Source organism: Malaclemys terrapin, unplaced genomic scaffold, assembly GCF_027887155.1.
Source record: "Malaclemys terrapin pileata isolate rMalTer1 unplaced genomic scaffold, rMalTer1.hap1 H_1, whole genome shotgun sequence".
Classification (NCBI taxonomy): domain Eukaryota; kingdom Metazoa; phylum Chordata; order Testudines; family Emydidae; genus Malaclemys; species Malaclemys terrapin.
The window spans coordinates 61,971-76,756 of NW_026530195.1; the positions used below are offsets into that span (position 1 = coordinate 61,971).

The 14,786-nt window shown below is 66.8% G+C and overlaps 1 protein-coding gene across 1 annotated transcript; it reads left to right on the forward strand.

Moving 5' to 3' along the window:
- Positions 1 to 4,307: 4,307 nt before the first annotated feature.
- LOC128829640 (battenin-like) lies at positions 4,308 to 14,767 on the forward strand. The gene is given in 17 exon segments (XM_054015117.1): positions 4,308 to 4,503; positions 5,694 to 5,754; positions 6,100 to 6,202; positions 6,553 to 6,627; positions 6,713 to 6,792; positions 7,237 to 7,322; positions 7,662 to 7,767; positions 7,865 to 8,008; positions 8,211 to 8,236; positions 8,239 to 8,310; positions 8,313 to 8,333; positions 8,546 to 8,595; positions 9,057 to 9,125; positions 10,325 to 10,380; positions 10,567 to 10,660; positions 13,500 to 13,640; positions 14,421 to 14,767. Coding segments are annotated over 17 exon segments (1,344 nt in total). The 5' UTR covers positions 4,308 to 4,463; the 3' UTR covers positions 14,541 to 14,767.
- The last annotated feature ends 19 nt before the right edge of the window (positions 14,768 to 14,786 follow it).

Sequence of the window (14,786 nt, forward strand, 5' to 3'; positions counted from 1 at the left end):
CAGATGCACGGGGGAGAGACCCCCCATCGGGTACCGGAGCAGGACACTGCTGCCCCGGGAGCAGGGCTATGGGGCCACAGAGAAGCAATGCCTGGCCCTGGGCTGGGCTCCTAAAACGCTGCAGCCGGATCTATTTGGGCTGCGCTTTGCAGTGTACCTGGACCACTCGTCCTGCCATGGCTGCACCAGCTGAGAGGGGCCAACGCCGAGCTCCTGAGGGGGAGCCTGATCCTGCAGGATTAGGAGATGGACGTGGTCCCTGTGAGGGGAAGTGACAACCTGATAGCGGACGCGTTGTCCCGGAGAAGGAGCCCTGAACTTCCCCAGGTCACTGGTCAGAGCGACCCCGCTCAGTTCAGTCTCGAAGGGGGGAAGATGTGACAAAGTGGGAATGTTCTTCATGTTCTGCGTGAAGACTGTGTGTGCCTCAGTTTCCCCTCTGTTACACTCAAGGATCTCGGGGGTGGGGCAAGGGTGTTGGTGGGCAGGGACCCGGGCAGGTGTGACTGGGGCAGGGTGCCCGATGCCGACACACACTCTAGCCTGGCAGGGAAGGTGCGGGTGAGGCCAGGTGACCCATTGGCCCAGGAGACAGACAAAGGAGGGGGGTCGGCAGGGCAGAGGGGTCAGTGTCGCAGGCTGGGCTGGGGGGAGTCCAGGGCACCCGGCTCGGGGTCCCCCCAAGATGGGCTTGGCTGGAAGTCCCAGATGTCTGTGCTAACGAGCCCTGTCCTACGCTAGCTAATGACCCGGCTGGGTCACACGCCGGCTGGGAGCCCCGGCTGGCTGCGGAGTGGGGGGCCCCAGGGGTCCGGCCAGGGGACTCGCTGCGAGGGGCTCACAGGGTGAACGGGGGCTGGACACTCCGAGGTCGGACCCAGGAGACCCCTTGCCCTGGACAGCGAGTCCTGCGGGGAGTCGCGCTGCCCCCGAGTCCTGGCTGGCTTTGTACAGACCAGTCCCAGAGTGCTGGGACCCCCCGTTCCCACCCCAGCGCCGGGCCCGGGACGCCCCACTTCCCCCCGGCGCCGGGACTGGGACTCCGGGACAGTGGGGTCCCGGTGCTGGGTGAGGGGTCCCCATGTGCCCTGCCCCCCCACCCCATCCCTCTGCCTTCTCGTTACCCATAATGCTCTGGGTCTCCTTCCCCATAGGCGCCTGTTGGCACCCCCTTGGGGTGCTCGGGGGAGTCCATCTCCCCGCTTCTCCCATGATCCTCTGCGCCCGGGTGCGCCTGGTCCCCGAAGAGGTAGGTGGAGAAGGTGGAGACGTAATCCTGGGGGGAGGCACGAGGCTGAGTGGGGCAGAATGGCCCCCGGACAGAGCCCCCAGCCCCTGCCATGCCTGTGACCCCCACCTCCCGCCTGCCCCCCATCCACCCCAGCCCTGTCCCTCCATCTGTCCCCCCCCCTTCCTCTGGTCCCCAGCACCCTGCTTGCCCCCCGCTCGCCCCCACCTCCCTCCTGCCCCCATCCGCCCCAGCCCTGTCCCTCCATCTGTCCCCCCCTTTCCTCTGGTCCCCAGCACCCTGCTCACCCCCCGCTCACCCCCACCTCCCTCCTGCCCCCATCCGCCCCAGCCCTGTCCCTCCATCTGTCCCCCCCTTCCTCTGGTCCCCAGCACCCCACTCGCCCCCACCTCCCTCCTGCCCCCATCCGCCCCAGCCCTGTCCCTCCATCTGTCCCCCCCCTTCCTCTGGTCCCCAGCACCCCGCTCGCCCCCACCTCCCTCCTGCCCCCATCTGCCCCAGTCCTGTCCCTCCATCTGTCCCCCCTTTCCTCTGGTCCCCAGCATCCTGCTCGCCCCCCGCTCACCCCAACCTCCCTCCTGCCCCCATCCGCCCCAGCCCTGTCCCTCTGTCTGTCCCCCCCTTCCTCTGGTCCCCACCACCCCGCCTGCCCCCTGCAGCCTCCACCACCAGGCCTGCCACCCACAGCCTCGGAAGGGCCCCCCACCTGTGCCCTGTCCCCTGGGGCTGGCTGGGTGGGGGACTCACCAGTGCCCCCCGCAGGACGCGGTGCAGCCCGGGCAGGTGTCGCTGGAGTAGCTCCATGGGGCCCGGAGCTCAGCAGGCGCGGGGAGCTGGGGGGTGGCTGCCGCTTCCCCTGCGTCCGGGGAGGGAAGTGATGTGCTAGGGACTGGGAACCGCAGCCGCTGCCCTGCACACCCCGCCCCCCTACGCCCCCGCCCCCTGCACCCCCCATCTCCCCTGCACCCCCCATCTCCCCTGCCTCCCTGCACTCCCCATCTCCCCTGCCTCCCTGCCCCCCCACCTGCCCCCCCAGCTCCCTGCACACCCCGCCCCCCTACGCCCCCGCCCCCTGCACCCCCCATCTCCCCTGCCTCCCTGCCCCCCCATCTCCCTGGCCCCCCCGGCTCCCTGCACCCCCAACCTCCCCCAGTTCCCCAGACACCTGGCCCTCCTACGCCCCCACCCCACTGCACCCCTGATCTCCCCTGCCCCCCCCGGCTCCCTGCACCCCCCCACCTCCCCGGCCCCTGCACCCCCACCTGCCCCCCCAGCTCCCTGCCCCCCCACCCCCCTGCAGCCCATCTTCCCTGCCCCCCAATCTCCCTGCACCCCCCATCTCCCCCAGTTCCCTGCACTCCCTGGCTCCTGCATCCCCCTGGCTCCCTGCACCCCCCACGCCCCCAGTTCCGCGCACACCCCGCCTCCCCCGGCCCCCTGCGTCCCTGGCCTCCCGGCTCTCTGTGCACCCCAAATCCCTTGTGCACCCCACACTACCGGCTCCCTGCACCCCCCGAACCTCCCGGATCCCTGCACCCCCCTGGGCTACCTGCACCCCCCGGCACCCTGCCCCCCTGCAGTGACTCAGGCCCTGTTGCAAGAGCTGGGGGCAGGACACAGCTAGAGGAAACTGTGGGTTTGTGGCCAGGACAAGGGACAAGATGAAAAACAAGAGCCCCCCTCCCCCTCCAACCCGGCGTCCCCTCCCCCCCAGGCTCCCGAACCCAGCTTTGTCTTCCCCCCCAGTCCCCCAACCCTGCGTTCCCTCCCCCCAAGTCCCCCCAACCCGGCGTCCCCCCCCCAGTCCCCCCAACCCGGCGTCCCCTCCCCCCAGTCCCCCCAACCCAGCGTCTCCCCCCCAGTGCCCCCAACCCTGCGTCCCCTCCCCCCTAGCCCCCCCAACCCAGCGTCTCCCCCCCAGTCCCCCCAACCCTGTGTCCCCTCCCCCCCAATCCCCCCAAACCAGCGTCTCCCCCCCCCGAGTCCCCACAACCCAGCGTCCCCTCCCCCCAGCCCAACACTGCAGCTCAGGGCCTCCCCCCCAGGCTCTGCCCCGGCTGGGCCCTGTGGGGCCAGGTCGGCTCTTGCTGGGCCCCTGGGGCAGCGGAGCTACTGGGCTTGGCTGGGCCCGACCAGTTTATACTGGTTCCAACTGGGCCGGGCTGCTTTGTACTGGGCACCCTGGGGCCCTGTTGCTGTGACGGGTCCCTCTAGGGCCGCCTGGTCCGTACTGGGCTGTACAGCCTGCCCCCGCCCCCCCACTCCTGGGCTGTACGGTAGTCATGGCAACTGCAAGCAGTGTGGGGGGAGGGGAGTCACTGCTGCTACTGGTAAAGGCCGTTCACATGCAGGGGGTGACGCTAGCGGCCGCCATGATGGGTCCTGGCAATCCCGGCCGTTCACATGCAGGGGGTGACGCTGGCGGCCGCCATGATGGGTCCTGGCAATCCCGGCCGTTCACATGCAGGGGTGACGCTGGCGGCCGCCATGATGGGTCCTGGCAATCCCGGCCGTTCACATGCAGGGGGTGACGCTGGCGGCCGCCATGATGGGTCCTGGCAATCCCGGCCGTTCACATGCAGGGGGTGACGCTGGCGGCCGCCATGATGGATCCTGGCAATCCCGGCCGTTCACATGCAGGGGTGACGCTGGCGGCCGCCATGATGGATCCTGGCAATCCCGGCCGTTCACATGCAGGGGTGACGCTGGCGGCCGCCATGATGGATCCTGGCAATCCCGGCCGTTCACATGCAGGGGTGACGCTGGCGGCCGCCATGATGGATCCTGGCAATCCCGGCCGTTCACATGCAGGGGTGACGCTTGCGGCCGCCATGATGGGTCCTGGCAATCCCGGCCGTTCAGGTCTGGGCGAAGTCACACGGCGGCCATCTTGACTCCTGGCAAACCCCAGCTTCCCCCCGCCCCTCCCGCAGGCTCGGGGCTCCCCCACCCCTTGGAGCCGGGGCGGGTTGGAGTGTGACACCGGGGAAACGGGAAGTGCGGTCACATGACTGCCCTGGGGTCACGTGACCCGGCTCCAGGCGGCGCAGCTGGACGGTGCTGGCTGGGGGTCCCGGTGCCTCGGACGGGGGCGGGGCGGACTTGGGGGGAAGGAGTCGCCCCCCGGCTCACCCCACACCCCTGGTGTTCAGGCAAGTCCCCCCCACCGCAGGACGGGCCCCCCATGTCCGAGCCGTGACCCCCCGCCGCCGCCATGGAGCCGCAGGGTTGGCAGCGCCTGTCTGACTCGGAGGGTGAGTCCCCCCCCCCCGCGAGCCCCCCCAACCCCCCCCAAACCCCGGGTCTGCCCCCCCGCGAGCCCCCCCAAACCCCCCCAAACCCCGGGTCTGCCCCCCCGCGAGCCCCCCCAAACCCCCCCAAACCCCGGGTCTGCTACCCCGCCGCTAGCCCCCCCCGAACCCCGGATCTGCCCCCCGCGAACCCCCCCCCGAACCCCGGGTCTGCCCCCCCCGCGAGCCCCCCAAACCCCGGGTCTGCCCCCCCGCCGCTAGCCCCCCCGAACCCCGGGTCTGCCCCCCCGCCGCTAGCCCCCCCGAACCCCGGGTCTGCCCCCCCCGCCGCTAGCCCCCCCCGAACCCCGGGTCTGCCCCCCCGCGAGCCCCCGCGAGCCCCCCCCGAACCCCGGGTCTGCCCCCCCCGCGAGCCCCCCCCGAACCCCGGGTCTGCCCCCCCCTGCGAGCCCCCCCCGAACCCCAGGTCTGTTCCCCTGTTCCCTTTCAAACCCTGGGTCTGCTCCCCCCTGGGAGCCCGGGCCCGGCACTCTGGGACTGGTCTGTACAAAGCCAGCCAGGACTCGGGGGCAGCGCGACTCCCCACAGGACTCGCTGTCCAGGGCAAGGGGTCTCCTGGGTCCGACCTCGGAGCGTCCAGCCCCCGTTCACCCTGTGAGCCCCCCGCAGCGAGTCCTCTGGCTGGACCCCTGGGGCCCCCCACTCCGCAGCCAGCCGGGGCTCCCAGCCGGCGTGTGACCCAGCCGGGTCATTAGCTAGCGTAGGACAGGGCTCGTTAGCACAGACATCCGGGACTTCCAGCCAAGCCCATCTTGGGGGGACCCCGAGCCGGGTGCCCTGGACTCCCCCCAGCCCAGCCTGCGACACTGACCCCTCTGCCTTGCCGACCCCCCTCCTTTGCCTGTCTCCTGGGCCAATGGGTCACCTGGCCTCACCCGCACCTTCCCTGCCAGGCTAGAGTGTGTGTCGGCATCGGGCACCCTGCCCCAGTCACACCTGCCCGGGTCCCTGCCCACCAACACCCTTGCCCCACCCCCGAGATCCTTGAGTGTAACAGAGGGGAAACTGAGGCACAGACAGTCTTCACGCAGAACATTAAGGCTCACTTACAACAAAACAAGGGGAAAACTGCACTTCGTCACCTCCCCAAGCCCCGGTTCTGCCCCCTTGACGCTCGCCCTCTCCCCCTGCAGATGAGCCACCAGCGCCGCCTCCCGCCCGCGCCACCTGCTGGAGGAACTTAGCCGGTTTCTGGTGAGTGGCCTTGCACGGGGACCCTCGCACGCACATTCCTGGGGCCTTTCCCCGCCGCCCCGCCTCTCACGCCGGATGCCCATGGCCGCGCTTGCTCCAGTGGCCGTCGATCCCCGCCGCCATGTGTTGCACACTCGCTGCGAGGTGCACTCGCCCCCCCCCCCCCAGGACACGCTCACACGCTTGCCGCCTGGGCATGAGCACACTCCACATCTCACGCCCTCTTCACACCGCCGCCCCCTGGCCCGCCCGGGTCTCCCTCAGCCCCTCCACGCTCCCCGGGGGCCAGGCAGATGGGGGGCCTCTGGCCTGTTTCTAACCCCCCCCCCCCCCCCATCCCTGCAGGGTGCTCGGCCTCTGCAATAACTTTGCCTACGTGGTGATGCTGAGCGCGGCCCATGACATCCTGAGCCAGCAGGGGGCGCTGGACACCAACGGGACCACCCAGGTGGGTCCACGCTGGCGGCGGGGGGGGGGGTGCGCGGGGGGGGTAGTTAGCACAGAGACACCCCCTGGCCCAGCACCGTCCCTGGGGGCAGGGCACCAGGGCCGCCCGCAAGGCTCCTACGAGCGCTGGTGAGCGGATCCGTGAGCCCAGCAGTGGGGACAGCCTGGGGGGCTGGGTGGGGGTTGAGGAGAGTCTGTCACGGACCCGCTTTGGAACAGTCCCTTGGAGGAACCCGTCTGTGGGGCCAACCCCTGGGGATCTCCCTCCTCCCCCAGGGTGGGGGAGTCGCCGTGCGCTGGGGGGAGGGGATCTGCAGTGTCTGCCCCAGTAACTGTGTCTCCTGCCCCCAGACTCCCCCGGTGACACCCCCCAGCGGGAACGCGTCCAACACCTCCCGCTACGACTGCAACCCCATCTCCACCGGGGTAAGTGCTGCGGGGCGGGGCCTGGGGAGGGGGGTGGGGCTGGCCTTGTTTCTAACCCCCCCGCTTAATTGTGTCCCCCCCACAGGCTGTGCTCTTGGCTGACATCCTGCCCACTCTGCTCATCAAATTCAGTGCCCCCTTCTACATCCACCGCGTGCCCTATGGGTGAGTGGGGGGCGGGGGGGCTGGTTCGTCACATGGACCCTCCTGTCGCCCCCCAGTCCGTGGGGGGCTGTGGGGGACCCGTGCTGACCCTGTCTCTCCCCGCGGGTGGCTGTGGGGGGCCATGGGGGCCGGGCGGTCTGTGGGGGAGCCATGCTGACCCCATCTCTCTCCCTCCAGCCCATGGGTAGCTGGGGGGGGGCTGTGGGTGACCCATGCTGACTCCGTCTCTCCCCTGGGTCGGGGGTGGCCATAGGGGGCTGTGGGAGACCGTGGTGGGTTGGGATGGCCATAGGGGGCTGGGTGGGGGCTGTGGTGGACCCGTGCTGACCTCATCTCTCCCCCGGGCCGGGGGTGGCCGCCGTAGGGGGCTGTGGGAGACCGTGGGGGGTTGGGGTGGCCATGAGGGGCTGTGGGGAACCCGTGCTGACCCCGTCTCTCCCCCAGCCCGCGGGTGGCACTCTGCATCCTTTGTGCCTGGGGCAGTTTCCTGATGGTCGCCTTCTCCACCACCGTGGCCACGAGCATCGGGGGTAAGCGCTGTGCGGAGGAGGGGGAGGACAGGTGCATTGTGGGTAAGCGCTGTGTGTGGGGGGGAGGACAGGTGTATTGTGGGTAAGCACTGTGCAGGGGGGAGGACAGGTGCATTATGGGTAAACGCTGTGTGTGTGGAGGGAGGACAGGTGCATTGTGGATAAGTGCCATGCGGGGGGAGGACAGGTGCATTGTGGGTAAGCGCCATGCGGGGGGGAGGACAGGTGAATTGTGGGTAAGCGCTGTGCGGGGGGGGACAGGTGCATTGTGGGTAAGCGCCGTGCGGGGGAGGACAGGTGCATTGTGGGTAAGTGCCGTGCCGGGGGGGGGGAGGACAGGTGCATTGTGGGTAAGTGCTGTGTGTCCCCCCAGGGGTGGTCTGGCCAGCGTCTCGTCGGGGCTGGGGGAGATCAGCTTCCTGGCGCTCACGGCTTTCTACCCCAGGTACTGGGCGCGGGGAGCCGGGGGGGGTGCTGAGGTGTGGGGGAGGAGCTTGGGAGGCTGCAAGGGGTGGGATCTCACCCCGCGTTTCTCCCCCCAGCGAGGTGGTGTCATGCTGGTCGTCGGGCACGGGGGGGGCCGGCCTGCTTGGGGCGCTGTCGTACCTGGGGCTGACGCAGGCCGGCCTCAGCCCCCGTCACACCCTGCTGGCGATGCTCAGCCTGCCCCTGGCCATGCTGCTCAGGTGAGGGCCGTGGGAGGCCAGTGAGGGGCCGTGGGGAGGCCAGCGAGGGGGGAGGGGCCGTGGGAGGCCAGTGAGGGGCCGTGGGAGGCCAGTGAGGGGCTGTGGGGGGGCCAGCGAGGGGGGCGTGTGGGGGGGGAGGGGCTGTGGGAGGCCTTTTGGGAGACCCCCCCCCGGTTTCTTACCCCCCTTTGTTTGCCCCCAGCTATTATTTCCTGCTGGTGCCGCCCCCACGGTGCCGCAGTGGCGCTGGAGTGACTCCGCTGTCCTGCACGACCCCCTGCCCACCGCCTGCCAGCCCCTCATGGGGGGGCCCCGGCAAAGCAGGGTAAGGGGGACAGGGATCAGTGTGTGGGTGGGGGGTTGGGAGGGAGGAGGATGGGGAGCTGAGGGGGATCGTGTTGGGGGCACAGGGGGCTGGGGGGTGTTGAACTGTGTGGGGAGCAGTGGGGGTGCTGCTTTGTGGAGTGTCCCCCTGGGTGGGGGCTGGGGGGCTGGTGGCGGGGGCCGTGGGGCCCAGCTGACATCTGTCCCCCCCAGGTGGTGGGGGCGCAGAGCTGACGCTGCAGGCCAAGGGGCGTATTGTGAAGGTAGGATGGGGGGGAGGGGCGCGGGGGCAGGGCCGGAACCCAGCATCCTGGCTCTTGGTCTCTCTCCAGTAGCCCAGCGGAGGGGGTGTGTGGAACTGGGAGAACCAAGACCGGGGCGGGGAATGGGACCCAGGCGTCCGGGGAGGGGGATCCCTCTGCAGCTCTCCCAGAGACCGGGGTGGGGAGAGGGACCCAGGCGTCCGGGGAGGGCTCCCACAGCTGTCCCAGAGACCGGGGCTGGGGAGAGAGACCCAGGCATGTGGGGGTGGGGGGCTCCCTTTGCAGCTCTGCCAGAGACCGGGGCGGGGAGAGGAACCCAGGCGTGTGGGGGTGGGGGCTCCCTTTGCAGCTCTCCCAGAGACCGGGGCGGGGAGAGGGACCCAGGCGTCCGGGGAGGGGGGGGCTCCCCCTGCAGCGCGCCCGTCTGGCTGCTTGTGCACCTCTCCCCCCTCTCCCCGCAGGGTCTCCTGAAATACCTGCTGCCCCTGGCGCTCGTCTACTTCGCCGAGTATTTCATCAACCAGGGCCTGGTGAGTGGGGGGGGCCTGCGCCGCTCCCTGGCCCCCGAGCCGTGCGTCGCTACGGGCGGCCCCAGCACCCGGCGCTGGCTCCGGTCAGTCGCCTGTGGGCGTGTCCGTCCCCCCGACGCTCTGACCCGGTGCTGGAGGGGTCTCTGCCCTGGGGGGTCTGTGGCCGCTGTTCTCTGAGGTTCTGTACCGGACCCTGGGGGGACCCCTCAGTGTCCACCCCTCACTGGGGTAACCCCTGGGCTTTCCCTGCACCTTGGAGCCTTCAGCACCACTGCCTCCTGCAGCGAGTCCCCTCGGCTCCAACGCCGGCGGGATACGTGTGTCCCCCCTCCCCCCCCGACCTCTGGAGAGTGCCGTGCCTCTCAGCCGGGGGGGAACTGCAGGGGGGTGCCTGGACGAACGGACAGGTCACATCAAAGCCCGTCTGAGTGCCACCTGCAGAGCCCCCCCCTTCTCCTCAGTCCAGATGCGTCTTTCCAGCAGCCCCCGCCCCCAGGCCCGCCTCAGTCTGGTCTCCTCCACACCCTCTGTGTTCTCCAGCTGCTCAAACCAGCTGGCTTCCCGCAAATCGCCGGCCCATTGTCTGGGCCCAGGCCCCACCTGGATCTCTGGATTCTTCTGCCAAAAAAACACCCTCCCCCCCCCATTAATAATGCAGCACATTGGGGGAAACTGAGGAACACAAAATACACTGAAAAATCCCATGTCATCCCAGCAGTGATGGACTTTTAACACCTAGTTATTGTGCCAGTGCACCTTTGTCTGGGGGCATTACTGAAATATGCTGTAGTTCTGGGTAACAATCCTAAAGCAAGATCTCAGCACCACATACAATGTTGGCACGCACATTTCAACTGGACAATGATGTTCAGCAGATTATGAGTTTCCAAAATATACCTTACAAGGCATCCTTTGTACAAAATATATCATAACCATATAAAAGTGGTGACCATGGGGTACAGGGTGTCACACAGGGTTGCTTTGGGGGGGTGCTGGACAGGACACTGGTGGGCTGTGGAACAAGGGGAGCTGGCAGTGGGGGGCTGTGGGGAGTTGTGTGTTGGCATGGGGTGCAGGGTGAGGTGCCTGGGCGGGTGAGGGGTACTGGGGGGGAGGGGCCAGGGCAGAGGGGAGTGTTGCTGGTGTGTGTTGGGGGGGTCGTATCTGTATCACTAACCCCCCCCCCCGTTTCCCCCCAGTTTGAGCTGCTGTACTTCCGGGACTCGGCTCTGACACACGCTCAGCAATATCGCTGGTGAGACTCCCCCAGGGACCCTCCCGTCCTGCCGCAAGTTCCCAGGGCCTGGACACCCCTGCCCACGGAGCAGGGTTTCTGGGGGCTGGGGTTGAGTCCCATGGGGTGGGGAGGATTGGGGTCACCAGGATCCCTGGGAGAGACTCGTGGGCCCCCCAATACTGACCCCCCCACTCCCTGGTGCAGGTACCAGATGCTCTACCAGGCCGGAGTGTTTGTATCCCGGTCCTCCCTGCACTGCGTCCGGATCCGCCACATCTGGGTCCTCGCCCTGCTGCAGGTTTGGCTGCCCTGCCCCCCAACCCCTCTCTGCCCTCCCCCGGCCACCCTCCCCCTTCCCCCAGTCCCTCTCTGCCCGCCTCCAGCCCCCCTCTGCCCTGCCCCCCAACCCCCCTTTGCCCTCCCCCGGCCACCCTCTGCCTTCCCCCAGCCGCCAGCCCCCCTCTGCCTGCCCCCAGCCACCTCTGCTCGCCTCCAGCCCCCCTCTGCCCTGCCCTCCAACCCCCCTCTGCCCTCCCCCAGCCACTCTCCGCCTTCCCCCAGCTGCCAGCCCCCCTCTGCCCGCCTCCAGCCCCCCTCTGCCCTGTTGCAGGTTTGGCTGCCCTGCCCCCCAACCCCCCTCTGCCCTCCCCCAACCCCCCTCTGCCCTCCCCCGGCCACCAGCCCCCCTCTGCCTGCCCCCAGCCACCTCTGCCCGCCTCCAGCCCCTCTCTGCCCTGCCCCCCAACCCCCCTCTGCCCTCCCCCGGCCACCAGCCCCTCTCTGCCCTGCCCCCCAACCCCCCTCTGCCCTCCCCCGGCCACCAGCCCCCCTCTGCCTGCCCCCAGCCCCCTCTGCCCTGCCCCCCAACCCTCCTCTGCCCTTCCCCGGCCACCCTCCGCCTTCCCCCAGCTGCCAGCCCCCCTCTGCCCGCCTCCAGCCACCTCTGCCCTGCTGCAGATTTGGCTGCCCCCCAGGCCCCTTCTGCCCTCCCACAGCCGCCAGCCCCCCCCTCTGCCCTCTGGTATCCCCCAATGCGACAGCAGGTGGCGCCACATGCCCAACTGAGTGCTTCACCTAAGCCACTCCTGGACAAGGGGCCGATTTCCCGGCTCCCCAGCCCTGCCCCCCACCCCAGAGTATAACCCCAGACTAGCCCGTCCTGCACCGCATGGGGTCTGTACAATGCTCGCCCATTAATGGATTCGCTTCCCCCCTCGACGGGGGAAAGAGATGCAAAGATTTGTCCAGACCCGTCACTCAAACCACGCTGGGAAAGAGAAACATTAAACAAGTTTATTAACTACAAAAGACGATTGTAAGTGATGCTAAGTGGTAGCAAACCGATCAAAGCAGATTACCCGGCCAATAAACAAAACACAAACTAAGTGAGGTGTCTAGTCCCGTCCCCTCACTCGTGGCAGGACTAAGTATTATCTGGCCCATCCCTGACGGGGGTTTGTCCAACCTGCTCTTTAACATCCCCAATGATGGAGATTCCACAACCTCCCTGGGCAATTTATTCCAGTGCTTAACCACCCTGCCAGGAAGTTTTTCCTAATGTCCAACCTAAACCGCCCTTGCTGCAATTTAAGCCCCTCGCTTCTTGTCCTGTCCTCAGAGGTTAACAAGAACAATTGTTCTCCCTCCTCCTTGTAACAACCTTTTACATGCTTGAAAACTGTTCTCATGTCCCCTGTCAGTCGTCTCTTCTCCAGACGAAACACACCCAGTGTTTTCAATCTTCCCTCATAGGTCATGTTTTTAGACCTTTAAGCATTTTTGTTGCTCTTCTCTGGACTCTCTCCAATTTGTCCACATCCTTCCTGAAATGTGGTGCCCAGAACTGGACACAATACTCCAGTTGAGGCCTAGTCAGCGCGGAGCAGAGCGGAAGAATTACTCCCGTGTCTTGCTCACAACACTGATACAGCCCAGAATGATGTTCGCTTTTGTTGCAACAGCGTTACACTCTTGACTCATATTTAGCTTGTGATCCATTATGACCCCCAGATCCCTTTCCACAGGACTTAGGGTGACCAGATGTCCCGATTTTATAGGGACAGTCCCGATTTTTGGGTCTTTTTCTTATATAGGCTCCTATTACCCCCCACCCCCTGTCCCGATTTTTCACACTTGCTGTCTGGTCACCCTAACAGGACTCCTTCCTAGGCAGTCATTGCCCATTGTGTATGTGTGCAACTGATTGGTCCTTCCTAAGGGGAGCACTTTGCATTTGTCCTTATTGAATCTCATCCTATTCACTTCAGGCCATTTCTCCAGTTTGTCCAGATCATTTTGAATTTTAATCCTGTCCTCTAAGGACTCCCAGCCCCTCCCAGCTTGGCTGAGACGTTCCCAGGGAGGCTAAACTCTTCCAGGGTCCATTGTCTTTGTTGATGAGCCATCAGCACGGTCTGGCTTCACGGGTGTACCTGCAGGGCTGGCTGTGGGCGTCACCCAGAGTGAGCCCATGTGAGATACAGAGTCAACATTCATCACTTCAGATACACAAACGAGAGAATCCCAGCAAACCTGTTCCAGTGACACCTCCCATGATACGTCTTGTACAAGAGGCATTCTAACGATATCATAGTCATATCATAATGATGAATAGGGGGTGTAGCGTCACACTTCCCTTCCGCTCCCTGCAACCTCCCACCCCTCCCCAGTCACTAGCTCCATCGCTGGGGTGCCCCCCTCCCTGCTGCTTCCCCCCGAGCCCCTTCCCTGCAGTCTCCCACCCCCAGCTCCCCCTCTGGGGTGCGGTGCCACCTGCTGTGCCCTAGGAGGGCAACCCCACTTCACTGGGCTTCAGAGTCCCCCCACCCCCTTCTGTGTGTACACTAATACCCTTCCCCTGACCAGATAGCAAGTGTAAAAAATCAGGACGGGGTGGGGGGTAATACCTTCCTATATAAGAAAAAGCCCCCAAAATCGGGACTGTCCCTATAAAATTGGGACATCCAGTTACCCTACCCAGCCCTTGGCCATGGGACTGGGTGTGTCACGCTAATCACTTTCCCCCAGCCCTTGGCCATGGGGCCGGGCATGTCACGCCAATCCCCTTCCCCTGGCCCCTTTTCCATGGGGCCGGGTGTGTCACACTGATCACTAACCCCCTTCCCTGCCCCTTGCAGTGCCTGAACATGGTGTTCCTCCTGCCCGCCGTGTACTTTATGTTCCTGCCTAGCATCTATCTGGTCTTCGCCCTGGTCCTGTACGAGGGGCTGCTGGGGGGAGCTGGCTACGTGAACACCTTCCACAACATCAGCCTGGAGGTGAGCGCGGGGGGACACCGGGGGACTGGGGGGAAAGGGAAGTAACAGAGCACCCGGGGGGGGACACCAGTGCAGGAAGGTATTGGGGGGACACCAGAGGGTGGGGGGGACCAGGCTGGGAGGGCACTGGGGAGTGCCAGGACACAGGGCACCCCGAGGGCAGCAGTTTAATGGGGTGCCAGCTGAGAGCCCAATGGAAGACAGGATGGGGGTATTAACGTAACACGGGAGCTCCAAGACAAAGTGGTCTGGGGCAGGGGCTGGGTTTGTGGGGGGCAGGGGGGAAGGGTACTGCATAGCACCATGGGGGCAGGGCTGTGTGCCAGGGAAAGGAGGGTATGGGGAAGGGGGTGTGGGGAGGGGGGATGGAGGGTATAGGGGCGGGGAGGCAGGGTGTGGGGAGAGGGAAAAGGAGGGTATGGGACGAGGAGGCAGGCTGTGGGGATGGGGGCAGGAGGGTGTAGGGGAGAGGGAGCAGGGTGTGTATGCGGGAAGGGGGCAGGGTGTGGGGAGGCAGGAAAAGGAGGGTATGGGGAGGGGGGTGTGGGGAGGGGGGAAAAGGAGGGTATGGGGCCGGGAGGCAGGGTGTGGGGAGGGGGGAAGGAGGGTATACAGGAGAGGGAGCAGGAGGTGTCGGGGACGGGGAAGGGTGGAGGGGGCAAAGGAGGGTATGGGGAGGGGGGTGTGGGGAGGGGTGTGTACAGAAGAGGGAGCAGGGTGTGTGGGGGGAAAGGGGGCAGGGCTGCGCTGCCATTAATCCTGCCCCCCCTCCCCCCGCAGAGCCCGCCGGAGGAGCGGGAGTTCGCCATGGGCGTGGGCTGTGTGGCTGACACGCTGGGCATCTCGCTGGCTGGAGCCGCTGCGTTCCCGGTCCACGACTACTTCTGCCGCCTGCCCTGAGCCGGCCCCGCGCGTCCTGGGCACCGGGGGCCCCACCCCGCTGGGCTCCACGTGTGCCCCCAGCCGGCCCGGTGCTGTCTCTGCCTCAGGGGCTGGGAGGTGCCGAGGGTGCAGGGGCTAGTATGGACCTGGGGGGGGGCGGCCCCAATAGGAGCAGGACTGGGGGGCGTTGGAGTCAGGGCATAGGGGGTATATGGGGTATATGGAAGGGAGCACGATAGGAAGGGCGGAGTGGGGCTGGTGAAT